The sequence below is a fragment of the Mesoplodon bidens genome (assembly GCF_964165515.1).
Source record: "Mesoplodon bidens genome assembly, chromosome: 2".
Taxonomy (NCBI): Eukaryota; Metazoa; Chordata; class Mammalia; order Artiodactyla; family Ziphiidae; genus Mesoplodon; species Mesoplodon bidens.
In genome coordinates, this window is record NC_138177.1 from 40,606,088 (window position 1) to 40,632,112 (window position 26,025).

Here is a 26,025-nt window from a genome sequence, read left to right on the forward strand (position 1 = left end):
CCCTCCTAGAAAAATTATCTCTTATTACTAAAAGATAATGCTTTTGTCTTTTGATGGCTCCCAAGATAGGCATTAGCGGTGATTCTTGAATTAAATTACTGTAGATGTTTGGTGATCTACATTCTTGTTAAGCCACATTGAAAGTCCTTTAAATTCTAAAGGAGCCGCTTAAAGGCAGGGATGGCAGTTGGACAAATTATTTCATGTTGTCTGTGGCTGCTTTCCCACTACAGTGGCAGAGTTGAATAGTCGTGATAAAGACTCTTAGATCCACAAAGCCAAAAATATTTATTGTCTAGCCCTTTCTGAAGTCTTACTTGAACTTATTGTGCTCTTCATCCTAATTATGTGACTTTTCAACCTAAATATAATATGTACCATAGCTGACGTGTGCTGTTTTACATTATGCCATTTTTAATGAGGTAGGCATGAGATTTACTTCATGAAATACTCCCCGTTGTTAATATAAAGATTTTAAAACTGACCTTCTATGTTCTGATAGCAAGACTTCATGCATTTTGGGTTGCTTTAGAATCTTAACTTTCTCCTCTAGGTCAGCCTTACAATCAGTTGGCTATCTTAGCTTCTTCCAAAGGAGACCATCTGACCACAATTTTCTACTACTGCAGAAGCATTGCTGTGAAGTTCCCTTTCCCAGCTGCCTCTACTAATCTACAAAAAGCACTTTCTAAAGCACTGGAAAGGTAGGGTTGACTTTTCCAAGAGGACTTTGTAACCTGGTGGCCTTCACCCCTCAAATTTGGGCATGTAAGAAATAATGGCCAGTTACCTATGCTTCTCTTCTCTTAGGTTTGCCTAATTTCTAAACATATACATTACAGTAGTTTTGCATGTAGTCATCACTGAATTTCAACCAGTCAGCCTCTGATTTGTTCCCAGTGGAGGAGTACAGGCTGCTGAGTACTGACTCATCTGAGTGTGTTGCAGTTGAAAAGTCAGTCAGATGCCGAATCCTCTCCTTGAGTCACAGGTGCTCAAATAATGTGTTTTTGCAAATCCAAGTCTCTCCTGTAAGAGGTTTTAGCCATTTTGTTGCTTAAGATTCATGGAAGTTTTTCTTTCGTTTCAGCCGGGATGAGGTGAAAACCAAATGGGGTGTTTCTGACTTCATCAAGGCCTTTATTAAGTTCCATGGTCATGTGTACCTGAGTAAGAGCTTGGAAAAGTTGAGCCCTCTTCGAGAGAAATTGGAAGAACAGTTTAAGGTTAGATTTTTTTAAATAGAGAATTTTTTGTCTTGTCTAAATGAGGAAGCATAAGATTTGGAGGAGGCTTACTCTCACTTTTTATGTCATTACTTAATTGCAAACTGTTGATAAAAACTAAATTTAAAGCATGTGAAATTCTTGCATACAGCATTCCTTCACTTTAAACTGAGGTGCTGTCTATATAAAGAAATACAGCAGCAGTGTTTTCACTAAGTAGCTGAAAATATCATTTGGCAGAAAATATCATAGTGGGAAAAAACAATTTTTCCTCTTTCCTTCTCAGACCAAGCACCTTTCTTTTCTCAGGTTTGGAAGTCCTACATTTGATGGTTTCTGTATTTAGATATGATTCTGTTACCTACTTCATAGATAGTAATCCCATTCTGCAAACCGAGCGCATTGTTCTCATTGTGCTTTGATCTATCAGAGTTTGTGCTTGATTGAAGGAATGTAATGAGAGTTTCATTCAGCAGGAATATGTTGTACTAATTTGTATAAGGAGATAAAATTAAGTAACCTTTGTTCTAATTATATATATGAAAATAATTTTTTATTAGTATATTAAATTAGCAGCTTAAATGTATAATTTATATAATATTGAAGGAGTCAAAATTAAGTATTAGTATTAATTTTATTTTTAGTTCATTTATTCAACAAATATTTGACTAGTATGTATCAGTCACTGTTTTAGTCACTAGAATCAACAGTAAACAAGACAGTCTCAAAGAACATTTTATATTTCTTGGTTACTTCTGAGTATCTATACACTTGGGGAATTGTCTGTAACTACTTTACAGTTTTATAAGTATTATAAAAGTTTCACATTCCAGAGATTGTTGAACTTAGACAGTTGAGATAATAAATTGGCCAAATATAGTCAGTGTGAAATAGTTTTTGCAGATAATCATTTTTAGTTGATACTTTTTATGTGTAAGAGATCATACTAAATAACTATAATAGACACAGTTTGTTTTAAAATAAGCTTCTAGAGTCCCCTTCTGTTCTTTGCTTCTCTTAGTGACCTATTTAAATTTAGCCCATGATTTATAGAGTTGGGTACATGAAAGAAACAACCAATTTTTTAGAGCCCTAGGCTGTTCAGCCTAGAAAGAACAAATAAGGCTAAATAGTTTCATTATAAGTTCTCAGTTATACGAAGGATTATTTTAAAATAACACACCTTTGTCTTCCTGAGGTCAGAAATAAAATCTTAAAATTTAAATAGAGACTGTAGGGGGTTACTGAGGGGGTCTCTCTTTTGAGAGATTAAGAGTCGGATTGACAGCCATCTTTCTTGGATGGTTTAGGTGCAGTCCCATTAACTAGCAGGGAGTTGGACCAGATGACGTTTTGATCTTGCTTCCAGCTCTGGTTCTGTGAAAGATATACTCCCTAAATGGGGAGGAAGGGGGGACCTACCTTAGTGAGATCTTCTCTATGTAAGTTATTCTTGTATAGAATCTAGTCAATTTTGTATTTGGTTCAACCTCAAATACTAATACTCTCTTCAGATATATTTCTGAATGTGAAGTTCTGGTGAGTGTATGTGGGCAATTGCTAAAATACACTTTGAAATATCATTCCAACACTCTGAAGTTAAACATAGTACGAGGCAGATCTATTTTAAACCTCACCCAGTACTGAAATGTCAGAAGAACGTTGTTGGAGTGAAATTTTAGCATAGTTGAGTAAGTATTTCTAAAGCCTTTATAGATAATTAGTGATATCCACATGTAAACATCAGTGTATCTGTCTAACTAGCAAGTCTTTAGCTACTCAGCAGAAACATGTACCAACTTGAGGTTCGTTGAAGGACTTAAGGCCTGGGATTTAGGAATTGAGATACAAGGCTTTTTCTGTCTGTTAAATGTGTGCTGTTTCTTTTTTTTTTTTTTTTTGTGCGGTACGTGGGCCTCTCTCTGTTGTGGCCTCTCCCGTTTTGGAGCACAGGCTCCGGACGCGCAGGCTCAGCGGCCATGGCTCACGGGCCCAGCCACTCCGCAGCATGTGGGATCTTCCCGGACCGGGGCACGAACCCGCATCTCCTGCATCGGCAGGCAGACTCTCAACCACTGCGCCACCAGGGAAGCCCTGTGCTGTTTCTTAATGGTATTTAGTTCAGTATATTCCTCAGCTGCTGTTGAAAGTGTCTTTGAGGAACAATAAGTCAGTTCTGGTTTGATTTTGTTCCCAGGGAACTCCTCTTGTTTACTAAAATACAATCCAAATGTTATGAAATTACAACTGAATAATTACATATTTACTTCTAAAGGCCTGGGTTATTCCTTCACTAAGTGTTTGAGTACCTACTGTCTACTGTTTACTTTTCTGAAGCTCTTAGAGATATACAGGGGAGAACAAGACAAAGTCTGTGTGTTCATGAACTTACATTATCATTTGCTAGTACTAGGTAGGCTGCACTCATATGCTTTAATGTTTCTGTGCATACACTAGAAAAAATTTTTTAAAGGGCTAGGATTTGTTCGGTAGGACATCACCTTCTAGAATAAATGCCAGTGGATTTATAGATACAAGGGATACATTGCTATAAACTATGCTTACAGGAAAAAATGCCTTTTGAAAAATACAAATTAATATTCTCATGCCAATATTATGCATTTCTGTAAATGATCAGCTTGATCTATAAGGTTGGATGTAGAGATGGAGGGAGAAGTTTTGTGGGAGAACTCTGGAGAAGAGATAGCATTTCAGGACATACGGAGTAGAGGAAAGAAAAATGGTCGATATCTTTTAGAAAAGGAGTGAGCATTCTTGATGTATATACTGGAAAGGCAGATGACAAGGAAACAGAGAGATGATAGGGAGAACAGAGTTAAAGAAAAGTAGAATTGTATTTTTTCCCAATGATAACGTGAAAGGTCTTATTAGTAGAATTATAGAACTTATTATGGATATTTCAGATTCTTTAACTGTGTAAAAAAAAAAATCTCAAATAGGCTAGACAAAGGCAGCTGTAAATTTCTGAGATGGTAGGATCTCTTGTCACTGCTGGTAGAACTGTAAGTAGTTTTCTGTTTCCCACCATAAGGTTAGTGACAGTGAATTGCCCACTTTCTCCAAAAATTTTCCCTGGGGAGGGAGAGTACTTGGCTATGCTAAAGTGTAGGGCAAAGCCAGGCATCATCTCTAATAGCTATCAACTTTGTTAGGAACTTGTGTTTGAAAAATATTTTATATGGGAATAATCTAAATTACTGTAGATATTAAGGTAGAAGGGTGATGAAGTTAAGGCTAACTGAGAGCATGTAGTGAATTTTTCCGTATAGTGCTTATTAGCAGGTCACTGTGAACACTTAGTTATTAAGTAAAAGAAATTTGATTATGAAGACCATGCTTTTCTAATAGGGGAAAATGTAAGTGTAATAATTTGTTGAAGCACCTATAACACTTGTTAATGATTGCTTTAGTTTACCATTTACCCTGTGTTCCAGATATGTTCTTGCTATATATCTCATTTATAAATAAGTTTCTTTTGGGACTTCCCTGGTGGTCCAGTGGTTAAGAATCCGCCTTCCAATGCAGGGGACATGGGTTCAACCCCTGGTTGGGGAGCTAAGATCCCACATGCCTCAGGGCAGCTAAGCACACGTGCTGCAACTACTGAGCCTGTACGTTGTGGAACCTGCGCACGACAACTAGAGAGAAGCCTGCACGCCGCGACAAAAGATCCCACATGCTGCAACTAAGACCTGACAGGGCCAATCAATCAATCAATCAATCAATAAAAAATATTAAAAATAAATAAGTAAGTTTCTTTAAATGTGTCAAGCCTTTGAAAGAGTAAATCTTATGACAGATTTTTTTAAGTCATCTGTTATGTGCCAAGCGTTCAAAACATATTTTTTGAGTCTTTTTATTCGAAATTTTGATTTTCACTCTGTGCACCTACTTTCTAGTCATTGGTCCTAGTTTAATATTTTAGTATGTTTGCATCTCTTATAAAACAGCTTCTAATGGATTAAGATGTATAAATTTTTATTTTTTTTATTTTATTTTTTTTTTGCGGTACGCGGGCCTCTCACTGCTGTGGCCTCTCCCATTGCGGAGCACAGGCTCCGGTCGCGCAGGCTCAGCGGCCGTGGCTCACGGGCCCAGCCGCTCCGCAGCACATGGGATCCTCCTGGACCGGGGCACGAACCCGTGTCCCCTGCATCGGCAGGCGGACTCTCAACGACTGCGCCACCAGGGAAGCCCTAGATGTATAAATTTTTTGATAGTCCCCTAAAATGTTTGTCTCAGATCATATTAAAAAAATATACAGGGACTTGCCTGGTGGCGCAGTGGTTAAGAGTCCACCTGCCAATGCAGGGGACACAGGTTCGAGCCCTGGTCTGGGAAGATGCCACATGCTGCAGAGCAACTAAGCCCGTGTGCCACAACTACTGAGCCCATGTGACACAACTACTGAAGCCCTCACGCCTAAAGCCCATGCTCCGCAACAAGAGAAGCCACCACAATGGGAAGCCCATGCACTACAATGAAGAGTAGCCCCCACTCACCACAACTAGAGAAAGCCCACGCGCAGCAATAAAGACCCAATACAGCCATAAATAAATAAATAAATGTATTTTTAAAAATTATAAAATATATATTTATGTATAGTTTCTCATGGAAAAAAGTATTGTTTTTAAAAAAAAGCTCAAACAGCTCTGTGGTGTCTGGGTTTAATCCTTTCAAGGCAAAAAGTCAACATGAGAAGCATCAGACCATGTCAGACTCAATTAAAATACTCATCTATAAATGTTACCTTTGTGACTTTAAATGCAGACTGCCAGTTTAATTCTTGTGTCAAAGATGGCTTCTGTTCTTGATAATTTATTCAATATTCCTGTCTTCTTTTACAGAGGCTGCTATTCCAAAAAGCTTTCAACTCTCAGCAGTTAGTTCATGTCACTGTCATTAACCTGTTTCAACTTCATCACCTTCGTGACTTTAGCAATGAAACGGAACAGCATAGTTATAGCCAAGATGAGCAGCTGTGTTGGACACAGTTGCTGGCCCTCTTTAGTGAGTATTAAATCATTTAACTTTCTGTGCCATCTTCTTTGGAAAGCATGATCTTAGGCATTTCATTATAACAAAGCATTAGTAACCTTAAAAAGTGTCCTATATTTCTTAATATTGAATCAGGAGGCCTAAACCCTAAGTTCTGTCCTTTTATCTGCTGACACCCCCTCAACAACTGTATCTATAACATTTTTAACATAGGAAAGAAAATGCCTTTTTAGAAAGAAGCTGTAAGATATTTAAGTATTAAGTAGGATACAGCAGGAGGCTCATAATATTTTAATTCAGACTGGTACACAATTTCAAATATCTTATGCTCTCTGAACACATTTTTTCTTTTAAGTGTCTTTTCTTGGCATCCTGTGCAAGTGTCCTCTCCAGAACAAGTCTCAGGAGGAATCCTACAATGCCTATCCCCTACCTGCAGTCAAGGTCTCCATGGACTGGCTGAGACTCAGACCCAGGGTCTTTCAGGAGGCAGTGGTGGATGAAAGACAGTAGTAAGTGTCTCGGAGTTTCATGTTAGCTTGTGTGCTTTGTTTGTTTGATATTCAGATATGTAGAAACTGCCTTCTAAAACAGTATTGGAATAATGGAAGCCTTTGTATTTTCCACCTACTCTCTAGAAATTGAACTGAAGACTTCTTTGTATGCTTTTTATTTATTTGTTTGAATTCTTCATATGAGGCACAGTCTTAAGGATTTCTGACTCCCAGTGTGCTCCCCCTGTTCCTGGTTGCCATCCTGGGGAAAAGGCATTTTTCACATTTCAAAATGAAATAGAAATAAAACCAGTTTGTTTCTTATTCATTATAATATGCCCCAATTTTATGCTTAGGAGTTGAAGGGAAGAGATTTTTACTTCTTCCATTCTTTTCTGTACATAAGCTGCTTGTTGCCTTTTAGTAACACCCAATTTGAGTTATATTTGTTTTAAGCATAGAAGATTGGAAGTTATTTTGGCTGTCACTATTTTCTCTGTAATTTCTACTCAGAATAATTCTGACAGTTCTTAGGAACTATTCATTTTACAGTGACAAATGAAAGCTTTCAGTTTACCTTTGATTATAGGAATAAATATTTCCAGTAAGGCTTTGCAGTGAGTGGGAAGTTCCTCCCCTGCATATTTTGATGGTGGATATTAGGAGAGTCTCTGAAATATCTGCTTTGTGGCCCAGTATCTACACATGGACCAAGGTCACAACCTAGAAAATGTCCAAGCCACGTTTAAGACCCTGTGATCCCTCTTACTGCATACTTCTCTTTCCTCTTTTCCCCTCAAACCTAACTTTAAGCGCCTTCATTTTTTTTTTTTTTTTTGCGGTATGCGGGCCTCTCACTGTTGTGGCCTCTCCCATTGCAGAGCACAAGCTCCGGACGCGCAGGCTCAGCGGCCATGGCTCACGGGCCTAGCTGCTCCGTGTCATGTGGGATCTTCCCAGACCGGGGCACGAACCCGCATCCCCTGCATCGGCAGGCGGACTCTCAACCACTGCGCCACCAGGGAAGCCCAAAGCGCCTTCATTTTTGACATTGTCATGAATAGAGTTTAGCAACATAGTACAGCATACTACACATCTCCTTTCTGTGCCAATGTAGGTATTAGTAAGTCATACATATTTTTAGACATTGCTTTCTCGCACTGGGTTTTCATTTCTCGACCAGAGGTATACATTTTTCCTTCCCGTGTGTACTTTAGAACTTGTGTTTGGTTCAGTAACTTGTATCAGTAATGCTGTGAAAGAAGCTTTGATATTTTTATTCGGTTTTTTGTTCCTATACAGTGATCTTTTAGGCCCATTCTGTGCATTCCCATTTCTTTCTCTTTTTTTTTTTTTTTCCTTTCTCTTTTTAATTTTATTTTGGCCATGCCACGCAGCTTACAGGATCTCAGTTCCCTGACCAGGGACTGAACCCGGGCCATGTGCCGAGTCCTAACCACTAGACCACCAGGGAACTCCCAGTGCATTCCCATTTCTTATTGTTGCAAAGGATATTCATCCAGAAGGAACAGTTTATTTACAAACTTTTTTCCTTTTTCTTCCCTATCATTTTCTTTTCCCCATTCCTTCTCTTAGATTTGTTGGGATCTTTAGAATTATGGCCGTGCAGGTATTTCATTCTGTCTTAAATTATGTTACTACTCATTTTAGGCTAGTGTTGGGTATTTCTCTAAAACTGAAGATTTTCCTTACATGTCTGATATATCAAGGTGTAATAATCTTCATTTATATCTTTTAAATGATGAAAAAAACAATTCCTCTTTGTGAACTCAAAGTTTTATATATATTCAAATAACCTTCAGTTTCTTGCTTTTGGGCCATTACAATTTCTAGAACTTTTCTTCTGTACTTTTTTTGAGAGTATGTTATCTTAAGCTAACAAATGCATGAAATAGTGATGTATTTTTTTCCTTTGTAGAAAGCAAAGTTAGACTTAAGTAACCCACAGTGGGGTAAAGCAATATATCATTAAGTCATTTCTCACACTCTTACTCTGTAGTCTATTTCTTGAGATCTCATATTTGTTGCATAAAGACATTGTTGTTCTAGTCTAACCTTCTTTTTTGGGTTATTAACCTTCTTTTTCAACTGTCTCGTAATTTGTTACATCCCCAAAGACTTGTAGCAGACATTTATTCTTCAGTGTTTATTTCCTTATATATTTTTTCTATATTATTCATTTATATATTTTTAAGCAGCATATTCTCATGTTTCAAAGTGTACAACTGTCAGAAATAGTTGTCGACTTCCAGCTTTTTTCTGTGATGTGGTGATGTACATCCAATTTCTCTATCCTGGGCAACTCACCTTGGGCTTTCTTTTTTTAAAACACACTTTTCACCAACATTGGTTATTAAATATTTCAAGAAAACCTTAATGTTAACTTCAGTAGATCATGATTATTTTTAATGTTTTAACTAAATATTAAGAATATTTTTTAATATTTTGCAAACTTTGGCAAAAATTTTGTATTAGGAAACAGAGGTAAGGATATTACAGCAATGTGTGGATTTTGTTGTATCATAAAAAGGCATAGTCATCACTTTGAACAGAGAATGTGATTTGACTATGATGTAACCACACCCCCATCACAGATTAAAGACTAGTAATGGGTTCCACAACTGATAATGTATGTGAAAACTATAAAAACATAATGTGCTATTTCTCTGGTCAAAGTTTTCTCAGTAAATATCAGTGTTTAAAACTGACAAATTAATTTTGCTACTTGTGAAATTAGGAGCCTGGGAAACGATCTACAGTAGTAGGTGTCTATCATGGAAATTTGGCCCTTTTGGTGTATCTTATCTAGACACATTTGGAAATATGTTTTAGGAAATCATACAGCCTTTAAAATGCTGAAGCAAGGGAAAAATACATAGTCACGGTCCTGTAGGTAACACTTCCATGGCTTATTAGTGTTCTGGTTTTTCATGCAAAAATAAAGTCTGAACTATCTGTTTAATTTACAGCATTTGGCCTTGGCTAATTTCTCTTCTGAATAGTTTCCATCCCCATGAAGAGGATCTTTCAAGTACTAATGGTAAGGGCTACCTTAACCTTGTGTCGCTAACATTGTTCTCCATCACTAATAGTGGGCTTAAGGCCAGAGAAAAACAGGGTTTTGTTCTTAAGTGTTTGACTTTAAATGTAGTAACTCAGAAGTGACATTGAGCTCTGTATTGATTAAGTGGGTGGAAATAGAGGTAATGTTCTTCCAATTCTCTCAGCAGCTTATTCTCTTGTTTAGCTCCATTTGCATAGGAGTCCAGAGAGTGTAGTACCTTCAGATTCTTTCCATCTTCCTTCCTTCCTCACTCTTAGTAGCTTTTTTTAAGGAACTAATGTGAACAACATTATTCTTTCAAAGTAATACTTGCTTATCATAGAACATTTGGGACATACAAACATAACACAAGTCACCCTTAATTCTTTCATACAGAGATACTTCTGTACTATTCACATGATAGTGTATTTTCTTTGAAGCTTTTACTTATGTGTACATACACACAACCTGCATGTGATTGATATCAGATACAACTTTGTACCTGCTTTATAATTTAACACATTGTTAGCCTTTTCCTTTGTCATTTAAACATTTTGGAACATGATTTTTACAGGCTGCTTAATATTCTGTCCTGTGGCTCTGCCATAATTTATTTTATCATTGTCCATTTGCTTAAAAAATTTCCCCATTATAAATAATCCTGCACTGAACAGTCCGTAGTTGACTCCTTTCTGATTATTTTTCTTCCATTACATCAGTGCCCCTCAAGCATCATATTTGCAAATGAATCACTTGGGATCTTGTTAAAATGCAGTTTATGACTCAGTAGGTTTAGGAGAATGCCCAAGATTCTGTATTTCTTACAAGCTCCCAAGCGATGTCAATGTTGGTATTCAATACTTTGAGTTAACAAGGAGATAATCTAAACATTGTGATTAATGGATCTGAGGCTTTGAATCTTTAAGGCTGCTAGGGGGAAAAGAAGTCCATTTTACCCATCCTCCTCAGCACTGAGTAGTAGGTGAGTATTAGGACAATGTCTAGGGCCCAAAGGCAACATGCAGGGGTTTGACAGGTAAGTTATTCAATCAAAATTACTATAAAGAAGAGCAGAGAACTATGAGCATTATAGTTTCTTTCTGTCTAAAAAAATACTCTTTTTTTTAATTTAAGAAGTAATATCCTGCTGAATGACAATATTTTAATTAAGATATTTACGAATCTTGTTTTCTGCCCTTCTGTAGCTACACCACTTCCAGAGGAGTTTGAGTTACAAGGATTCTTGGCTTTGAGACCTTCTTTCAGGTAGATGGCTTTTATCACTGTTTACCTAGAGTATAAAAAAGCTTCCTAATCAACTTCCCTATATTGTCCATTCTACTCTGCTTCAGCAATTATATTTTTAAAGTACAGGCTTGATGATGTCCCATTACTAATACAAAAACTTCAATTTACCCATCCCCAGTTGTTATAATATCTTTTTTAGCTTAGTGTCCAAATGCTTAGTTTTTCAGTCATATTTCCTGCCACTTTCACCTTCCTCCCCTCCAATTCTTACACATATTATACATACACTATGTCCTGTACTTGAATAGCTCTGTATATTTATTCCTCCAAAACTTTGTTCATGCTATGCCTAGAACATTCCCACTTCCTCTTTTGCCCTTCCCTTACCAACCTGTTAGCACTTAACCATACCTGTCCAAGGTCCAGATCAGGTATCACTTAACTCTGTGAAATCTTTTCAAAGCTTATCAGAAGAAACTAACCCTTCTTTATTATGCTTCTCTTATTCTTTGTTTAGCTTTTATTTCTTCAGATTAAATCATAATTATTTGTTCCTTAAGGTAGGGACTGTTTCTCATTTATCTTTGTATCCTTAGTATCTGACCTACTGCCTAGCAATTCTTAGATGCTGCTTCTTCTTTTTTTTTTTTTAAAGATAGCTTAATGAGAAATCTGAAAAATCCTTATTTTTTTTTTTTTTTTTTTTTTTTTTTTTTTTTTTTTTTTTTTTTTTTTTTTTTTTTTTTTTTTTTTTGGCTGTATGTGGGCCTCTCACTGTTGTGGCCTCTCCCCTTGTGGAGCACAGGCTCCGGACGCCAGGCTCAGCAGCCATGGCTCACGGGCCCAGCCGCTCCACAGCATGTGGGATCTTCCCGAACCGGGGCACGAACCCGTGTCCCCTGCATCGGCAGGCGGACTCTCAACCACTGCGCCACCAGGGAAGCCCAAAAATCCTTATTTTTTAGGTTGACTTACCTTTCTAATGTCAGTTAATTCTTTGCTCTATGTACTTTATGATATGTATACATTTTTTCTGATTTAGATTGGGCCACCTTAAAGTGGATAGATTACTACTGTTTGTTAGAATAGGCATTTCAGAGACCCTTAGCATTGCCATGGTCATTTGAAGTAAGTTACTTATAATGCAAGGTTAGTGTTAATGAAAACTTTATTCTTAGGATAAAAGAATCTTTCCTAATAAAAGATGGTGATTTATTTGAGCTCCTCTGTGAGAAAGTGAAATATAAGTAAAAATATCACATTAATATAGTGAATTTTTCATATTGTCTTTTCTACTTTGTTTCATTGTATTTACAGTCTTTGGGAGCATAAATAAATTCAAACAAATGCAGTTGCTTACATTAAATAGCTAACCTGTCTGGAAAAATCTGAAACCATTGCAGTTCATTAGGTTTAATTTTCTATAATTTGCTTATATCAATTTTAGGAACTTGGATTTTTCCAAAGGCCACCAGGGTATTACAGGAGACAAAGAGGGTCAGCAAAGACAAATACGACAGCAGCGCTTGATCTCTATAGGCAAATGGATCGCAGATAATCAGCCAAGGTATTCCTCATCGGACACACACACAGCCCCCACATGAGTTTTAGACTTGGTATAATGCTATTGATTGTAAACTCTTAAGTCAAAATGTTGGTAAGACAGCATCAAACTATGACCCTAGTGATCATACGTATCTCTTTATTTAACCTCTGTTCTCTCATTACACTGCCTATTTTAGAGGAGTTTGCCTTGTCACCACTGTTTATCATGAGCTTTTTCACCAATTTATAAACATCTATATAAATCTAACTAAATTGTATGTTCACAGTTACGGTGATTTGTATTGACAGGGGCATGGTGGTCAGTTTCAGTCAAGACAGACCAGGATGGTGCTAGTTAAATATAAAGCAGGTATGGTAGTTGGTGTATAATAGACAGGGCATAGGTATTAGAGCCAGATGGATTTGAATTCACTGTCTAGTTCTGCCACTTCCCCAGGTGTGTGTCCTTAGGATCTCTGTGGTTGATGATAACGTTCCCAAAGTCAGTAACTGTTTCATATTCATTTTTGTATTCAGGTTCATATTATACTGTAAGCCACTCACATGGTTGCATATTTGAATAAACAATACCTCTGAGCTTCAGTTTTCACGCCTATAAAACAGGAATTATAGCTACTTCAAGGGCCTAGTCCAGTGTCTTGTGCTTAAAACATGCTGAGTAAATGTAGCTGTACTTATTAGAGAACATTAAAAGGGCATGGGAATGTGTGGTGGGGATGTTCAGTGGGATAATGAGAATCTGAGCTTACATAACTGCTTTCTATGTTACCTGAATCCACACCGTTATACCCTGCTGTTTCCCACATTTTAAGGCTGTGGGACCCATACACAGTTCAGTTGTTATTGTCTTTTAGATTTGTGTTTTTCATATATGGATTTATTTTTACTTTTTTAGGCTGATTCAGTGTGAAAATGAGGTAGGGAAATTGTTGTTTATCACAGAAATCCCAGAGTTAATACTGGAAGACCCCAGTGAAGCCAAAGAGAACCTCATTCTGCAAGAAACAACCATCATAGAGTCACTGGCTGTGGATGGGAACCCAGGACTGAAATCAGTGCTGTCTACAGGCCGAAATCTGAGCAACAACTGTGACACAGGAGAGAAACCAGTGGTCACCTTCAAAGAGAACATTAAGCCACGAGAAGTGAACAGAGACCAAGGAAGAAGTTTTCCTCCCAAAGAGGTGAGAAGGGACGATAGCAAAGGAATAACTGTAACTAAGAATGATGGAAAGAAGGACAACAACAAGAGGAAAACAGAAACCAAGAAATGCACCTTAGAAAAGTTACAGGAAACAGGAAAGCAGAATGTGGCAGTGCAGGTAAGCTGTATTTGAACTACAAAGCAGGTAGAGGAAGGCTCACACAAAAGGCAAGATTTTTCATTTTGTTCCTAAAGCCTTGAGAATTGACTATCTTGGAAGCTTCAGTGCATTCTTAGAAGGCTGCATAGTAAGGTCATGTCAAGAGCTGTGGTAGATGGGTACTCCACCAACTCTCAGGAATTGTCAGTGAAAAAAATCTCAACCTGATTTTTGTCAGTTCTCTCCAGTTTAAGTGGCTGGAAATAACCAGTTGCAGAACTCTCAGTTTCACAAAGAATTATATTTTCTTTGGAAGGTAGAATTGTGATTTATTAATGCTGCAGTGGAAAATTTGGGGTCTTTTATAGATCCCATAGAACCAAGTATATGAAGGCTTGCACGGTGGTTTTTTGTTTTTTGTTTTTCAGATTCACTATACAAAATAAAATACATTCTTGGGGAAAGATGAGGCTATTTTCCTTGACATTTATACCTGCCCCAGCTAGTAGCATTATATAACCTCAGTGTTATCCTGGCTCATGGTAATTTGTAAAGCAAGAACCCAAGTCTCTTGCTGGGAAAGGATAAACACTGCTCAGTTATTTGTGACTTTTCTTTTAAATACACACACACACACACCTTTACACACACACACATGCACACACACCTTTCCAAGGAGATACAGATGATTTCATATAAACAAAAGGGTCTTTACTCTGTGCTGGTTTTATTAACACTGCTAATGTTTGTAGCCATTTGATTATTAACACATTTTGGCAAATGTATTTATTTACAGTAGGCATGAGGAATCTTACAGTTTTGAAGTCTGCTTGCAAGTAAACATTACCTGCAGTGCATTTCCCTTACAGTTTTTTGCAGGGAAAGGGAGAAATAAGAACATAGTAGTTCTGTTTTAAGGTTAATAATAGGGGAAGAAACAGAAAAACATGGTAGAAATTGAGGAAAGGCACAGAGAGAGTGAGAGGTGTTGGGGAAAGGCAAGGAAGAAAACAAAAGAATTATAAGGCCGCAGGACCAGTGTTTTAGGGTTAAAGAGTTCAGCACTTCCTGCCTGCTCTGGCTCTGTCCTCTGAAACTGCCTCCCCAAAAGGTCCAGATGGAAAATAAAATCTCTTTTCTGGTCTCTCATCCTTTTTAAATCTGACTATTGATGATTAAAGAAAACCTGACAGTAGTCAATATATCACCACCCTCTGTACCTCATCCTGAGTTTTCTATAAGTGCTACCTATTTTTACTCACTTTACTCATCTTTACATTACTTGAGCAGCGCATATGGCATCTACTTCTCTCCAGCTCCAATGTGTAGGATCTCAGGCCTGTTTCTTACTGCTGAAAGTATCCTTATTTATTCTGGGGGTGGTAGGGTTGCAGGGTGGAGGGTGGATGCCTGACTGATACCCTTAAAGCTGCCCAGATGGGGGCTTCCCTGGTGGCGCAGTGGTTGAGAGTCCGCCTGCCGATGCAGGGGACACGGGTTCATGCCCCGATCCGGGAAGATCCCACATGCCGCAGAGCGGCTAGGCCCGTGAGTCATGCCTGCTGAGCCTGCGCGTCCGGAGCCTGTGCTCCGCAACAGGAGAGGCCACAACAGTGAGAGGCCCGTGTACCTCAAAAAAAAAAAAAAAAAAGCTGCCCAGATGAAGTTAAACTGAGGGCCAAAAGTGTCTCATCTGTGGATTAGTGGTCATTATTCATTCATAATTCATGTACATTAAGAGAATACAGGGCCATGGGGCCCATAACAGTGGCTTAAGATCATAGGCAGCTTTTTAAGCCTGTCGGCATCAGGTGTCTCGTTTGTAAAACAAATGAGTTCTCAGGTCTTTTCTGTATTTTGTACTTTTATAATATTGTGAAAGCAAAATAATTGGACAAGTAAAACTAAGCCCTTATAATTTTTCTTGGCAATTAAATAATTTGACTTTCCCATTTTTAATTTAGTGAAGTGAAATATCTGCAGCATATACTTTTTTTTGGGGGGGGTACATAGTAGAATTTTAAATACTTTCTTAGAGTAGGTGCTTCTTTCTGACACGTTTGAGTTTCAGATTATTATAGATAGTTTTGCTTCTGGTTGGTCATAGGTAAAATCCCAGACAGAATTAAGAAGGACTCCAGTGTCTGAAGCCAGGAAAACACCTGTAACTCAAGCCCCAAGTCAAGCAAGTAACTCCCAGTTCATCCCCATTCATCACCCTGGAGCCTTCCCTCCTCTTCCCAGCCGGCCAGGTAAATATATGTTTTGTAGTTTCTTCTGCTGAATTCCATCTGTGTGGGAGTTTCTTTTAACCCACTGAGAAATTGTAGACTCTGAGTGGCATTACTAAACCATAATGTTAAAAGGCATAAGGGAGTTCTCTTCTCCCTAATGTTTATGAAATTGTTTTTTGAGCCATTTCTCTGTAGTTTATGTACAAGTGTATGCTTGTTATTATGAAGGAATTCCTGTCACTAAACATGGCATCTAAGAAACTGCCTTTAGGATACTCCAGTTACCTCCGTGGATAGAACTAGCAGCCAATAGTCTATATTTAATTCTTGAAATCAGGTTAAAGATTGACACTTGATCAGTCTTACTTGATGGTTGATCCCTGTCTTTTATAATTTATTAGAAGACCTCTTCTCCACCCCAGCCCAAAATGACTATACTATTTTTTGTCTTTCTTTTGCTAAGTTTCCTTAGAACTAAACCTATGTTCTTCTGTTTTGAAGGGTTCCCGCCCCCAACCTATGTTATCCCCCCTCCTGTGGCATTTTCTATGGGCTCAGGTTACACCTTCCCAGCTGGTGTTTCTGTCCCAGGAACCTTTCTTCAGCCTACAGCTCACTCTCCAGCAGGAAACCAGGTGCAAGCTGGGAAACAGTCCCACATTCCTTACAGCCAGCAACGGCCCTCTGGACCAGGGCCAATGAACCAGGGACCTCAACAGCCACAGCCACCTTCCCAACAACCCCTTACATCTTTACCAGCTCAGCCAACAGCACAGTCTACAAGCCAGTTGCAGGTTCAGGCTCTAGCTCAGCAGCAACAATCCCCTACAAAAGCTGTGCCGGCTTTGGGGAAAAGCCCTCCTCACCACTCTGGATTCCAGCAGGTAAGTTACAGTTGTGTGTACTGTCCAGCTGAAGTAAGGAGAAGGGAAGGTTGAAATTATTCCTTGTTTGGTTAATTAAAAATACTAGTGAGGCATTCAACTACTTCTTGCTTAGACTTGTAATGATTATGGGAACACATAAGTCTTCTCTTTGCTGTTTAGGAAAGTTCAGGTGTTCTCCTTTTTACTTTTGTAAAGGACAATAGATCTTAACTACCATTCTTTGCTGCTACTACTTGTGAGCTTTATAGAAAAGGATTTTCTGTAAATAATTTCCTCTATTTGAACCTAAACTACAGAAGGGAAGTAGTATCGTAATCTTGATGAGGTGTTAATGATACCAGTCTTAAATAATTTGTCATCCCACAGCACTTGAAGCAGAGGGAGAGATGTGTGCGTGCCCACCCACACTCACACCCTCATTTATTAAACCTCTTAAATAATGGAACTGAAAGAGAACATGAGTTCAGTGCCCTTAATCTGTTCCCAGAAAGCTCTGTGTATTGAAAAACTTAAAGAGTAAACAAAACTGCATTGCCTAGAGTTTTGTTGGTGGTAAAATCTCTCAGATTCATTCTGTGATTCCTGAGTACTGAGTGTAAGTAACATTGCATTTTATCCTCATCTTGGTGACAGGCATCTCTTTTTTAGTATCAACAGGCGGATGCCTCCAAACAGCTGTGGAATCCCCCTCAGGTTCAAGGCCCATTAGGGAAAATCATGCCTGTGAAACAGCCCTACTACCTTCAAACCCAAGACCCCATAAAACTGTTTGAGCCGTCATTGCAACCTCCTGTAATGCAGCAGCAGCCTCTAGAGAAAAAAATGAAGCCTTTTCCCATGGAGCCATATAACCATAATCCCTCAGAAGTCAAGATCCCAGAATTCTACTGGGATTCTTCCTACAGCATGGCTGATAACAGAGCTGTAATGGCACAGCAAGCCAACATGGACCGCAGGGGCAAACGGTCACCGGGAGTCTTCCGTCCAGAGCAGGATCCTGTGCCCAGGATGCCATTTGAGGTGTGTGTCCTTTCCTATCACCAGGCACTTCAGAGTTAGGTCTGGGGATGCATGTCCTTTAAATTTCTCAAGTAGATGTTTATAAAGGTCACTCTGCTTCATTAGTGCTGCAGAATGCTGCTGAGTACATGGGTGCCGCTTTTGGTCTCCTCTTTACAATTGCATAGTATGCTTGATTTGGGGGAGCTGAAGAATTCTGTTCCTGATTTTGACCTGTGATGGTCTGGCAGAGAAATCATGTGCAGAAACCTCTAACACAGCATGTTAGAGAATTCTGAGACAAAGGTCCTCTCAGTTGGGCTGAATCATCTAAGTTTAAAAATAGGTTTATTGCGTATTTAAACAAATTGTTTTCTGAGAGGAACAAAACCAGTTATCTTTGATAGTGGAGTTCCCTGTCCTTGCGCTTTTTATTCATGAGAAACAAGTGTGTTTGTAACTTTTTAAAAAGCTGTTTCTCTGTTTGTTAGCACAAGATGGGCTGATCACTTTGCTCTGTTGCATTGTTTTACTCACTGCCCACATTAACCTTTTATGTTCTGCTCTGTCACTACTTTTGCTTCTTTCTGTTGTTTCGATCTTTCTCTACCATTGTCCTTGTGTCACTTTGCTTTGGTGTTTCAGGGCCTTTTCCTCTTTGCATAATACTGTCTTACTGTTCATTACTTCTTCCTCCTTGACTTTAGTTGCCTCCATCCCCCCTAATCATGCTACTACTCCTTTGTGCTTTTGTCATCCCTTATTGCATCTCACTGTGATCCTTTCTGTCATTAGGACCCCAAGGGCTCCCCTCTGCTTCCTCCGGACCTGTTAAAGAGTCTGGCTGCCTTGGAGGAAGAGGAAGAGCTGATTTTTTCTAACCCTCCTGATCTTTACCCAGCTCTGCTGGGGCCTCTCGCCTCTCTTCCTGGACGAAGCCTCTTTGTATGTATTTTACATAATTCTTCTTGCTCTAACCTCAACTTCTTTTCTGAGATTTTGTAGTACTTGGAATAGGTGGTTTCTTCTATCTAGGGCTTTCCTTTTTTATAGAATTTTAAAACTTATTTCCTGATTGCCCAAACCTTCAAATGGTAGTAGAACATAGCAAAACATGTCTGATTCCATAGTTTCCCCAAATCTTATAATTATAACTTTGTTACATGTTATCCAGAAAGCATCCTGCAGGGCTGGTCACACACAGAATGTGATGCTGGCCAATTAACTTACTTTTCAGGTATCATTTCCACCTGGACCCAGGAATTTTAGGTGTCATTTAATCTTGTTTAGGAACAGTGAGATTTTTCCTCATGTATTCAAAATATGAAATGAAATAATGTTCTAGATGTTTTACTGAATAAAAAAATTCTAGATTGATTCTACCGAACAGTATGTGGTTCTTTTCTGTTTGGTTAACTAAGAGCCCTGATCTAAATTCAGAGCCAGATTCATAAACAGAATGAGTGAAAATGAAAAGGCCTCTATTTATAAACATAGCTGGAGTACCATAAATGAGTGAACACAGAGATAAATAACTAGAATGACATAAAATAAAGTCTAAGAATTGATTAGTGGTATCTTTTAAAAATAACCTTCTGTAACCCAGTGTGCATTTCAAAGGATGCCATTGTTTAGATATTTTACTAAGGTGGGGGGACTGTAAGAAAGATGTATGCTATGAGGTCTTTCCCCCTCTCCCTTCACACCATCTTAATAAAACATAAAACAATTCTTGAATTCCACTTTCTCGCTGTTTCTTTCCCATAAACACGGGGTAAGAAGACATTCGTAAGATTAAAGTGCATTGATTTTAGTATTAGGAGAACTGAAAGCTGCTTAATGGCTCTTGTGACAAACTGCCATCCCTGGCACTTGAAGTTCCCTTAAGAATTTTCCTAAGTGAGTGGCCACAGAGACCTTTCACCTCCCCCACCAAAATTAGCAGAAATAAAAGATCCCCTAGACACTTGAACAGTCGTAGTGCAATGGCAGTGCCTGGAGGTTGTTGAATGTCCAGCTACTAAACTGTTGCCTCTATGTGTTTGCCTTTCTTGCTGCTTTTTTTTGCTGGGGTGGCTTGAGGGACAGGCGGTGGAGCACGTCTCTGTACACTAGTTTCCTAATCCCTTAGTTCCTGTTGTGCTTGCCCCTTCTGTTGGAAATGAAGCTGATGGTGGAACACACGGAGGGGGGCCTTTTAGTGGATTTTTTTTCATGTTTAAAAAAACCTTATGGTAGCCCTTCTTATATTTAACATCGTTAATGATGTGTGTGAAAGTGCCTTGCATGTAGCAGGTGTTTAATAAATGCTTTGTTGACCAACAGTTCAGTGACAGTGAGCATCAGAGATTCAGCTTTTTTTTCCCTAATAACTTTCTCAGGGCCAATAAATGGAAGCTTGACTTCAGCAACTATTTTAATATATACCACAAATAGAGTTGTTAGGAACCATGCTAACAAAACCAGTTGTCAAATGGATTTAAAGGCTTTTTAAAAGTCATTAATGTCAGTGTTTTAAAAATTTAGGGAGAAAACAGTGCCAGATCAGTTCCCCTTCTTGTTTTGAGAGTATTTTAAATGCAGCTGTTGACAAAGGGATTCCTGAGGTTCTTGCCTAGTGGATACTCCAAACTGCCAGTTTCCAGGGTCCCTGCCAGGATCTCTATGCTAGATTAGAGGTGCTGATCAGGAGGGTTCTGTCTGACTCACCTGTGACAACTGGCACTTATCTGGTGTCATGGTATTAACGGATTTGAATTTATATCTTCTAAGCTTTAAATTGTACAAGATAGGTGAGTACAACTATGCTTAAATTGTGGTCTTTTGGTTGCATGGTATCTTAATATTAAGAAAATGGAAGGCATAATTTAACTACCTTTTTTTCCGGGACTGTGAAGAAATCCTTATTGGAGAAGCCCTCAGAGCTCATGTCACATTCATCCTCTTTGCTGTCGCTCACCGGATTCTCTCTCAATCAGGTGCGTAAACAGTGAAGCATCCTGCTTTGTGCTTTTATTGTGGGCTAGTATTTTCTTTCCTGTTCTATTTCAATATGTCTGTTTTTCTCTTTCCTTTCTCTTCCATATATTGGTGTTTTCCAGGTATTTGATTTTATTCCCCACCCCCTTTGATTAGGGTACACTAGAGACTTGTATAAGTTTGAATTGTTTAACTTCTCATTAATATTAAAGACTCTGGGGCTCTGTTGTTCAGCAAGTAAATTATTCATACTTTCTAACCCAGGTGGTTTACATAGAGCAAAATAAAGGGTGAGGGAAAGTAAAAGGCAAATGAATTAAATGGGAAAACTGAAATAAACAGAAGTAAAAGCCTTCAAAAGTTTGTCTTGCAAAGAAAGCCTTAAGATAAGCATCCATGAGCATGAACACTGCATTTTCTTAAATCTCTTTCTTTGGCGTGAGTTTGTTAACTTGGTGGTCATTGTCTTTCAGGAAAGATACCCAAATAACAGTGTGTTCAATGAGGTATATGGGAAAAACCTGACAACCAGCTCTAAAGCAGAACTTAATCCCTCAATGGCCCCCCAGGAAACATCATTGTACTCCCTTTTTGAAGGGACTCCATGGTCTCCATCACTTCCTGCCAGTTCAGGTATTGACTAGTCTTTAAATTATAGACCTTGCATTTCCCGTACACTCAAGTTGATTAAGAGATAGTATGATTGTGTTTTGGTGGGTTTTGTTTGTATTTTGTTGTTGTTATTTGTTTGTTTTTAAAGTAACTTCTGAAGGAAAATAGGAAAAAAAGCCGATGCACTGGTTCACATGATAAATGACACTAAAAAGTGTCATTTATCACTTTTTTACATCCTCAGTAATGAGCAGAGTTGTAAGGGAGAAAAATAGGAGTTTTATCTTAAGGTTTGCAGCTCTTTTTTAGTTTTAGTTTTTAAGTTCTATTTGTAGATATTCGTTCTTTGCAGGAAAAGTTGCACTTTTAAAAATACAGAGTTAATAGTAATTTTTAAGGTTAGGCAATTCTGTTCTGATAGAGAAGAGCAGTTATACTTATCTGAAAGAGGCACACCAAAAGAATGCATTTATTTGACAGAACTGTGTACTGTTTTATTTGTAAGGCAAGGAATGTGCCTTAGGCATGCACAGCAAGACAGACAAGTGCATTTGGCAGGGTCCCCTTTGGGGCCTTTATTTGCCTTTCTCCTGAAACCCTGTGGTTATTGTTAACAGAATTTAAGTGATCAGATCTACAGGAAACTTTCATTCTTGGCATGTTTGTGAAACATCTTTGTTTAATGTCCTGCGTTGCTACTATTTCATAGATCATTCAACACCAGCCAGCCAGTCTCCTCATTCCTCCAACCCAAGCAGCCTGCCAAGCTCCCCTCCGACACACAACCACAATTCTGTCCCATTCTCCAATTTTGGACCCATTGGGACTCCAGATAACAGGGATAGGAGAATGGCAGATCGGTGGAAAACTGATAAACCAGGTGAGATCCAGACTTCATTGCTTAGCAAAAGTGCAAGAACTTACTCTACCCTTCCCTAGCTTTTGGCATTTGGCAGTGATAGAACAACATCTTGAATTATTCTTATCTCTTCATTCCTAGCCATGGGTGGGTTTGGCACTGATTATCTCTCAGCAACATCATCCTCTGAGAGCAGTTGGCATCAGGCCAGCACTTCAGGTGGCTCCTGGACAGGCCATGGCCCATCCATGGAGGATTCTTCTGCTGTCCTCATGGAAAGCCTAAAGGTGAGTGGATCAGGAACAAGAACCACAAGAGATGTCTGCTTTCATTCACATAAATGGCTAATCTTATTCCTAAGGCCCTTAGGATTGATTCATAGCACATATCTAGCAAAGTCCTAGAAGCATGGTCTGCCTTATAAGGTTCTTGAATAGGACTTTTTTTTAATTTGTGAGTTCACTAGTGATAAAGCAGTATCCTCAGGGGGACAGACATGAAGGTTTTAGTTGGATTCTAAGATTAAGAAAATTCGGGCTCACCTTGGAATATTTTATTTAAGCCTTTTCTAAACAAGTCAAAGAAGGGCATCTAATTTCAGAAATATTTTGTTTGCCTGAAACCTTTCTGGTAAATGCTCTGGTCTCACATGGAGCTGAGTTTTAGCAAAAAGACTTTATATAAAACATACTTTCACCTTTTCTGGTTTAAAATGATCTTAATGGGAACTAACCTGTCTTGAAGACCTGGTCTTACAACAACTTTTTCTAATAGCTGGGGTTTTTTAGGGTTTGGGAACCTTGGAGCATATATGCCTTTATGTTTGGCTGGGATTGAAAAACAAATCCCTTAAAGACAACCAGGCATTTGACCTCTGCTGACAAGCTCTGGGCTGTTTTTCAGTCTATCTGGTCCAGTTCCATGATGCATCCTGGACCTTCCGCTTTGGAGCAGCTGTTAATGCAACAGAAGCAGAAACAGCAGCGGGGACAAGGCACCATGAACCCTCCACACTGAGGCCAGAGTGGCAACCCTGGGAATGAAGGCTCCATAAACCATGGCATGTTGGGTTTGCAGGACTGGCCCACACAGTCCCCTGCAGGTGGCAGCCCTCTTTTCTGTTTCTCGCTGTTGAGAGGGTGTAAGTGTTCCACCAGCCCGCTGAGTGTGCACGAAATGTCTGCAGTGCAGCAAAAAGAAAAAACCATCAGGAACTCTCCGTCCCCCCGGGGCCTTCCGGAGGGAGAGAGGAACTGCTGTTTGTCTCACTCAGTTACCTGATATCACCGCCTTTCACCTTCTCCATCGTGCATGTCCCCAGCCACATGGGAAGTGAAAGCTGAGAAGGGAAGGCAGATGGGAGAAGCCAATGGGAACGTCTCAGTCCTTTTTTTCCTCTTTGGGGAGTAAAATAGGAATCCATTAATGATTGCTCTGCTGACTGAGAATGTAGTTGAAATTATTCCTGAACATCTTTTATTATTGTTATTACTCTCAGTAGTAAGATATCACATTGAATTCTTCCATACACGGATGTGCTTCTTCTAGTCAGTGTGTAGCAAAGAAAGCCCCGTGCACCGCTCCTGTGAGAGGTTGGTGGTGACAGGATGGGGAAACGGACCTCTTCAGCCAGTGGAAATGTTCCCTAAGGGAGAGGACAAGGCCTCAGCTTTCACTCAGAAGGTTCTGGTGGGCCCTCCTCTGGCCTGGTGACTCCAGCAGGAAATGCCCTTCACTCTGTAGGTGCTTGAGCCCCAATCGAGGATGCAGCGTGGGTGGTGGTGCTGGGCTGGACTAGCAGACAAACTGCTGTAGGATTTTAAATTAACGTTTTTGATTCCTGTACATTTTACGGTAGCAAAGCAGGCAGTCCCACAGAAGGCAGGCTAGTCCATTCATGGCCTGACGCATTTTAATAGGTAGAAGCTTTCAGTGTGGTTATTTTTTGTTTGGTTGGTTTTTGTGCCCCCATCCTACTTACCACCCACCTCCTCCTGTCCCTACCTCCACCCCTTTTCTACCCTGTGCTGTGTGCTAGTAATCATTATTATTCCTAACATGCACAACATCTCGCCAAGAAGCAACAGCATGGGGTCCAGCAGCTGGGGCCCAAAAGACAGTCTGAAGAAGAAGGAAGCAGCAGCAGCGGCGTCTGCATAGCCCACCGAGGGGCCAGGCCCCTGCCCGGCTGCAGTCTCCCAGCCTCCACTTTCAGAGTGAAATTCAAGGCAACACGGACACGTATGCGTCATGCAGAGAACACAAGGAAGTCCATTCTGGAAAAGATGAAAGGAAAATAAACTTTTATTTGATATTTATTAGAAGGAAAGAGGACTGAAAATTTTCTTGTGTAGAAACAGAAGGACAGCATTTCTGATAGTCATTTCCTGGAAAAGTAATATTTTAAGGGGAAACTATGGAAAGGATCTAAATGTCCAATTGCTGTGCTAGTGGTAGGGTTTATTCTCTGGGAGAGCTCTCCTTTGTGTGTGTGCGTGTGAGTGTGCACATGCCCGTCTGCTCCCCCAGAGGGGAGGGGTGATGCGTGGGAGTGTGCGGAGCTAGCGTGGGACTTAACAGCTGGAAAACAGCTGCAGAGCAAAGCACATCCAGGAGCCCTGGTCGGCACTGGAGTCTGGGCAACCCCAGCAATGGAAAGGGGTGAGATTCATGCTCATTGCTCTTCCGAGACAGTGGTTGGAGTCCTGTATGCTTACATTATTGCTCTTTTAGTTTGACATGGTGTTTGGGTTTTTTGTTTTGTTTTGTTTTATTTTTTTTGAAAGGTCCCAAAGGGTGAAGGTCCCCCACCCAATGGCAATATGAAACCTTCTGTGCTTCTTTCCAGCCCCTTCCCCGTGTCCACCTTTCTCCCTTTCCCTCCGTCCCAAGCCTCCTTCCCTGCTGCCTTTACCCACTTTGTGTGTTTGAGCTCTGCATTCAGGCAGCTGCAACATTCCAGTGTTTGAACTGTCACGGATTCTTGCGCCCTTGACAAGCTCACCAGGTTCACCGTCTCGGTCCCACGTAGTGCCCACGTCCCATCTACAGCCCCATTTCTGCATGAGAATTTGGTGTTTGGAATGTTTTCTGACTCTTGGGGCGGGGTTCCTCGCCTTATCATCCTCAGTGTGGAGTAATGAGGAGGGAGAGGAGAATCTTCATCAGAAACTGGTCTTGTGTAATAAACTTTCTTTTGTGTTTATTTTTTTGTTTCTGTTTTTGTTTTTTGTTTTGGTCTGTCTGTGCAAGACCTGCAGCTGCTGAAATCAGCTTTGCCTTTAATTAAACCATGTTCTCTCCAACCAGATCTGTGTATAGATTGTTTCTTTTTTATCCTAAAAGAAAATCCAACTTAAAAAACAAAAACTTAAACTACTTACAAGTCATCTAGGGGAAAGCAAAGGTCAAAAATCAGATATGCTTCAGGGTTATTTTTGCTTTTAGTCATGTTCCTAACCAATGTGCAGGATTATGGAAAGGGATGGGTAGAAAGAAACTGTCCATTCTTTTAACAGCTCAGCATTTTTATTC

General features: G+C 39.5%; 1 protein-coding gene across 10 annotated transcripts in view; it reads left to right on the forward strand.

Moving 5' to 3' along the window:
- SMG7 (SMG7 nonsense mediated mRNA decay factor) overlaps positions 1-24,729 on the forward strand; it is a 71,761-nt gene extending 47,032 nt beyond the window's left edge. For 4 of the 10 annotated variants that reach the window (XM_081223497.1, XM_081223499.1, XM_081223500.1 and 1 more), the window contains 17 exons: positions 554-704; positions 1,091-1,226; positions 6,095-6,257; positions 6,601-6,757; positions 9,730-9,800; positions 11,009-11,069; positions 12,499-12,618; positions 13,513-13,939; positions 16,029-16,173; positions 16,657-17,039; positions 17,691-18,062; positions 18,837-18,986; positions 20,939-21,019; positions 21,494-21,653; positions 22,342-22,512; positions 22,633-22,778; positions 23,395-24,729. In XM_081223497.1, the coding sequence (XP_081079623.1) occupies positions 554-704; positions 1,091-1,226; positions 6,095-6,257; positions 6,601-6,757; positions 9,730-9,800; positions 11,009-11,069; positions 12,499-12,618; positions 13,513-13,939; positions 16,029-16,173; positions 16,657-17,039; positions 17,691-18,062; positions 18,837-18,986; positions 20,939-21,019; positions 21,494-21,653; positions 22,342-22,512; positions 22,633-22,778; positions 23,395-23,508 (3,008 nt within the window). In that variant the 3' untranslated portion in view covers positions 23,509-24,729. The remainder of the gene's footprint in view (positions 1-553; positions 705-1,090; positions 1,227-6,094; positions 6,258-6,600; positions 6,758-9,729; positions 9,801-11,008; positions 11,070-12,498; positions 12,619-13,512; positions 13,940-16,028; positions 16,174-16,656; positions 17,040-17,690; positions 18,063-18,836; positions 18,987-20,938; positions 21,020-21,493; positions 21,654-22,341; positions 22,513-22,632; positions 22,779-23,394) is intronic. The other 6 variants (XM_081223502.1, XM_081223505.1, XM_081223504.1 and 3 more) reach the window with 4 other exon arrangements.
- The last annotated feature ends 1,296 nt before the right edge of the window (positions 24,730-26,025 follow it).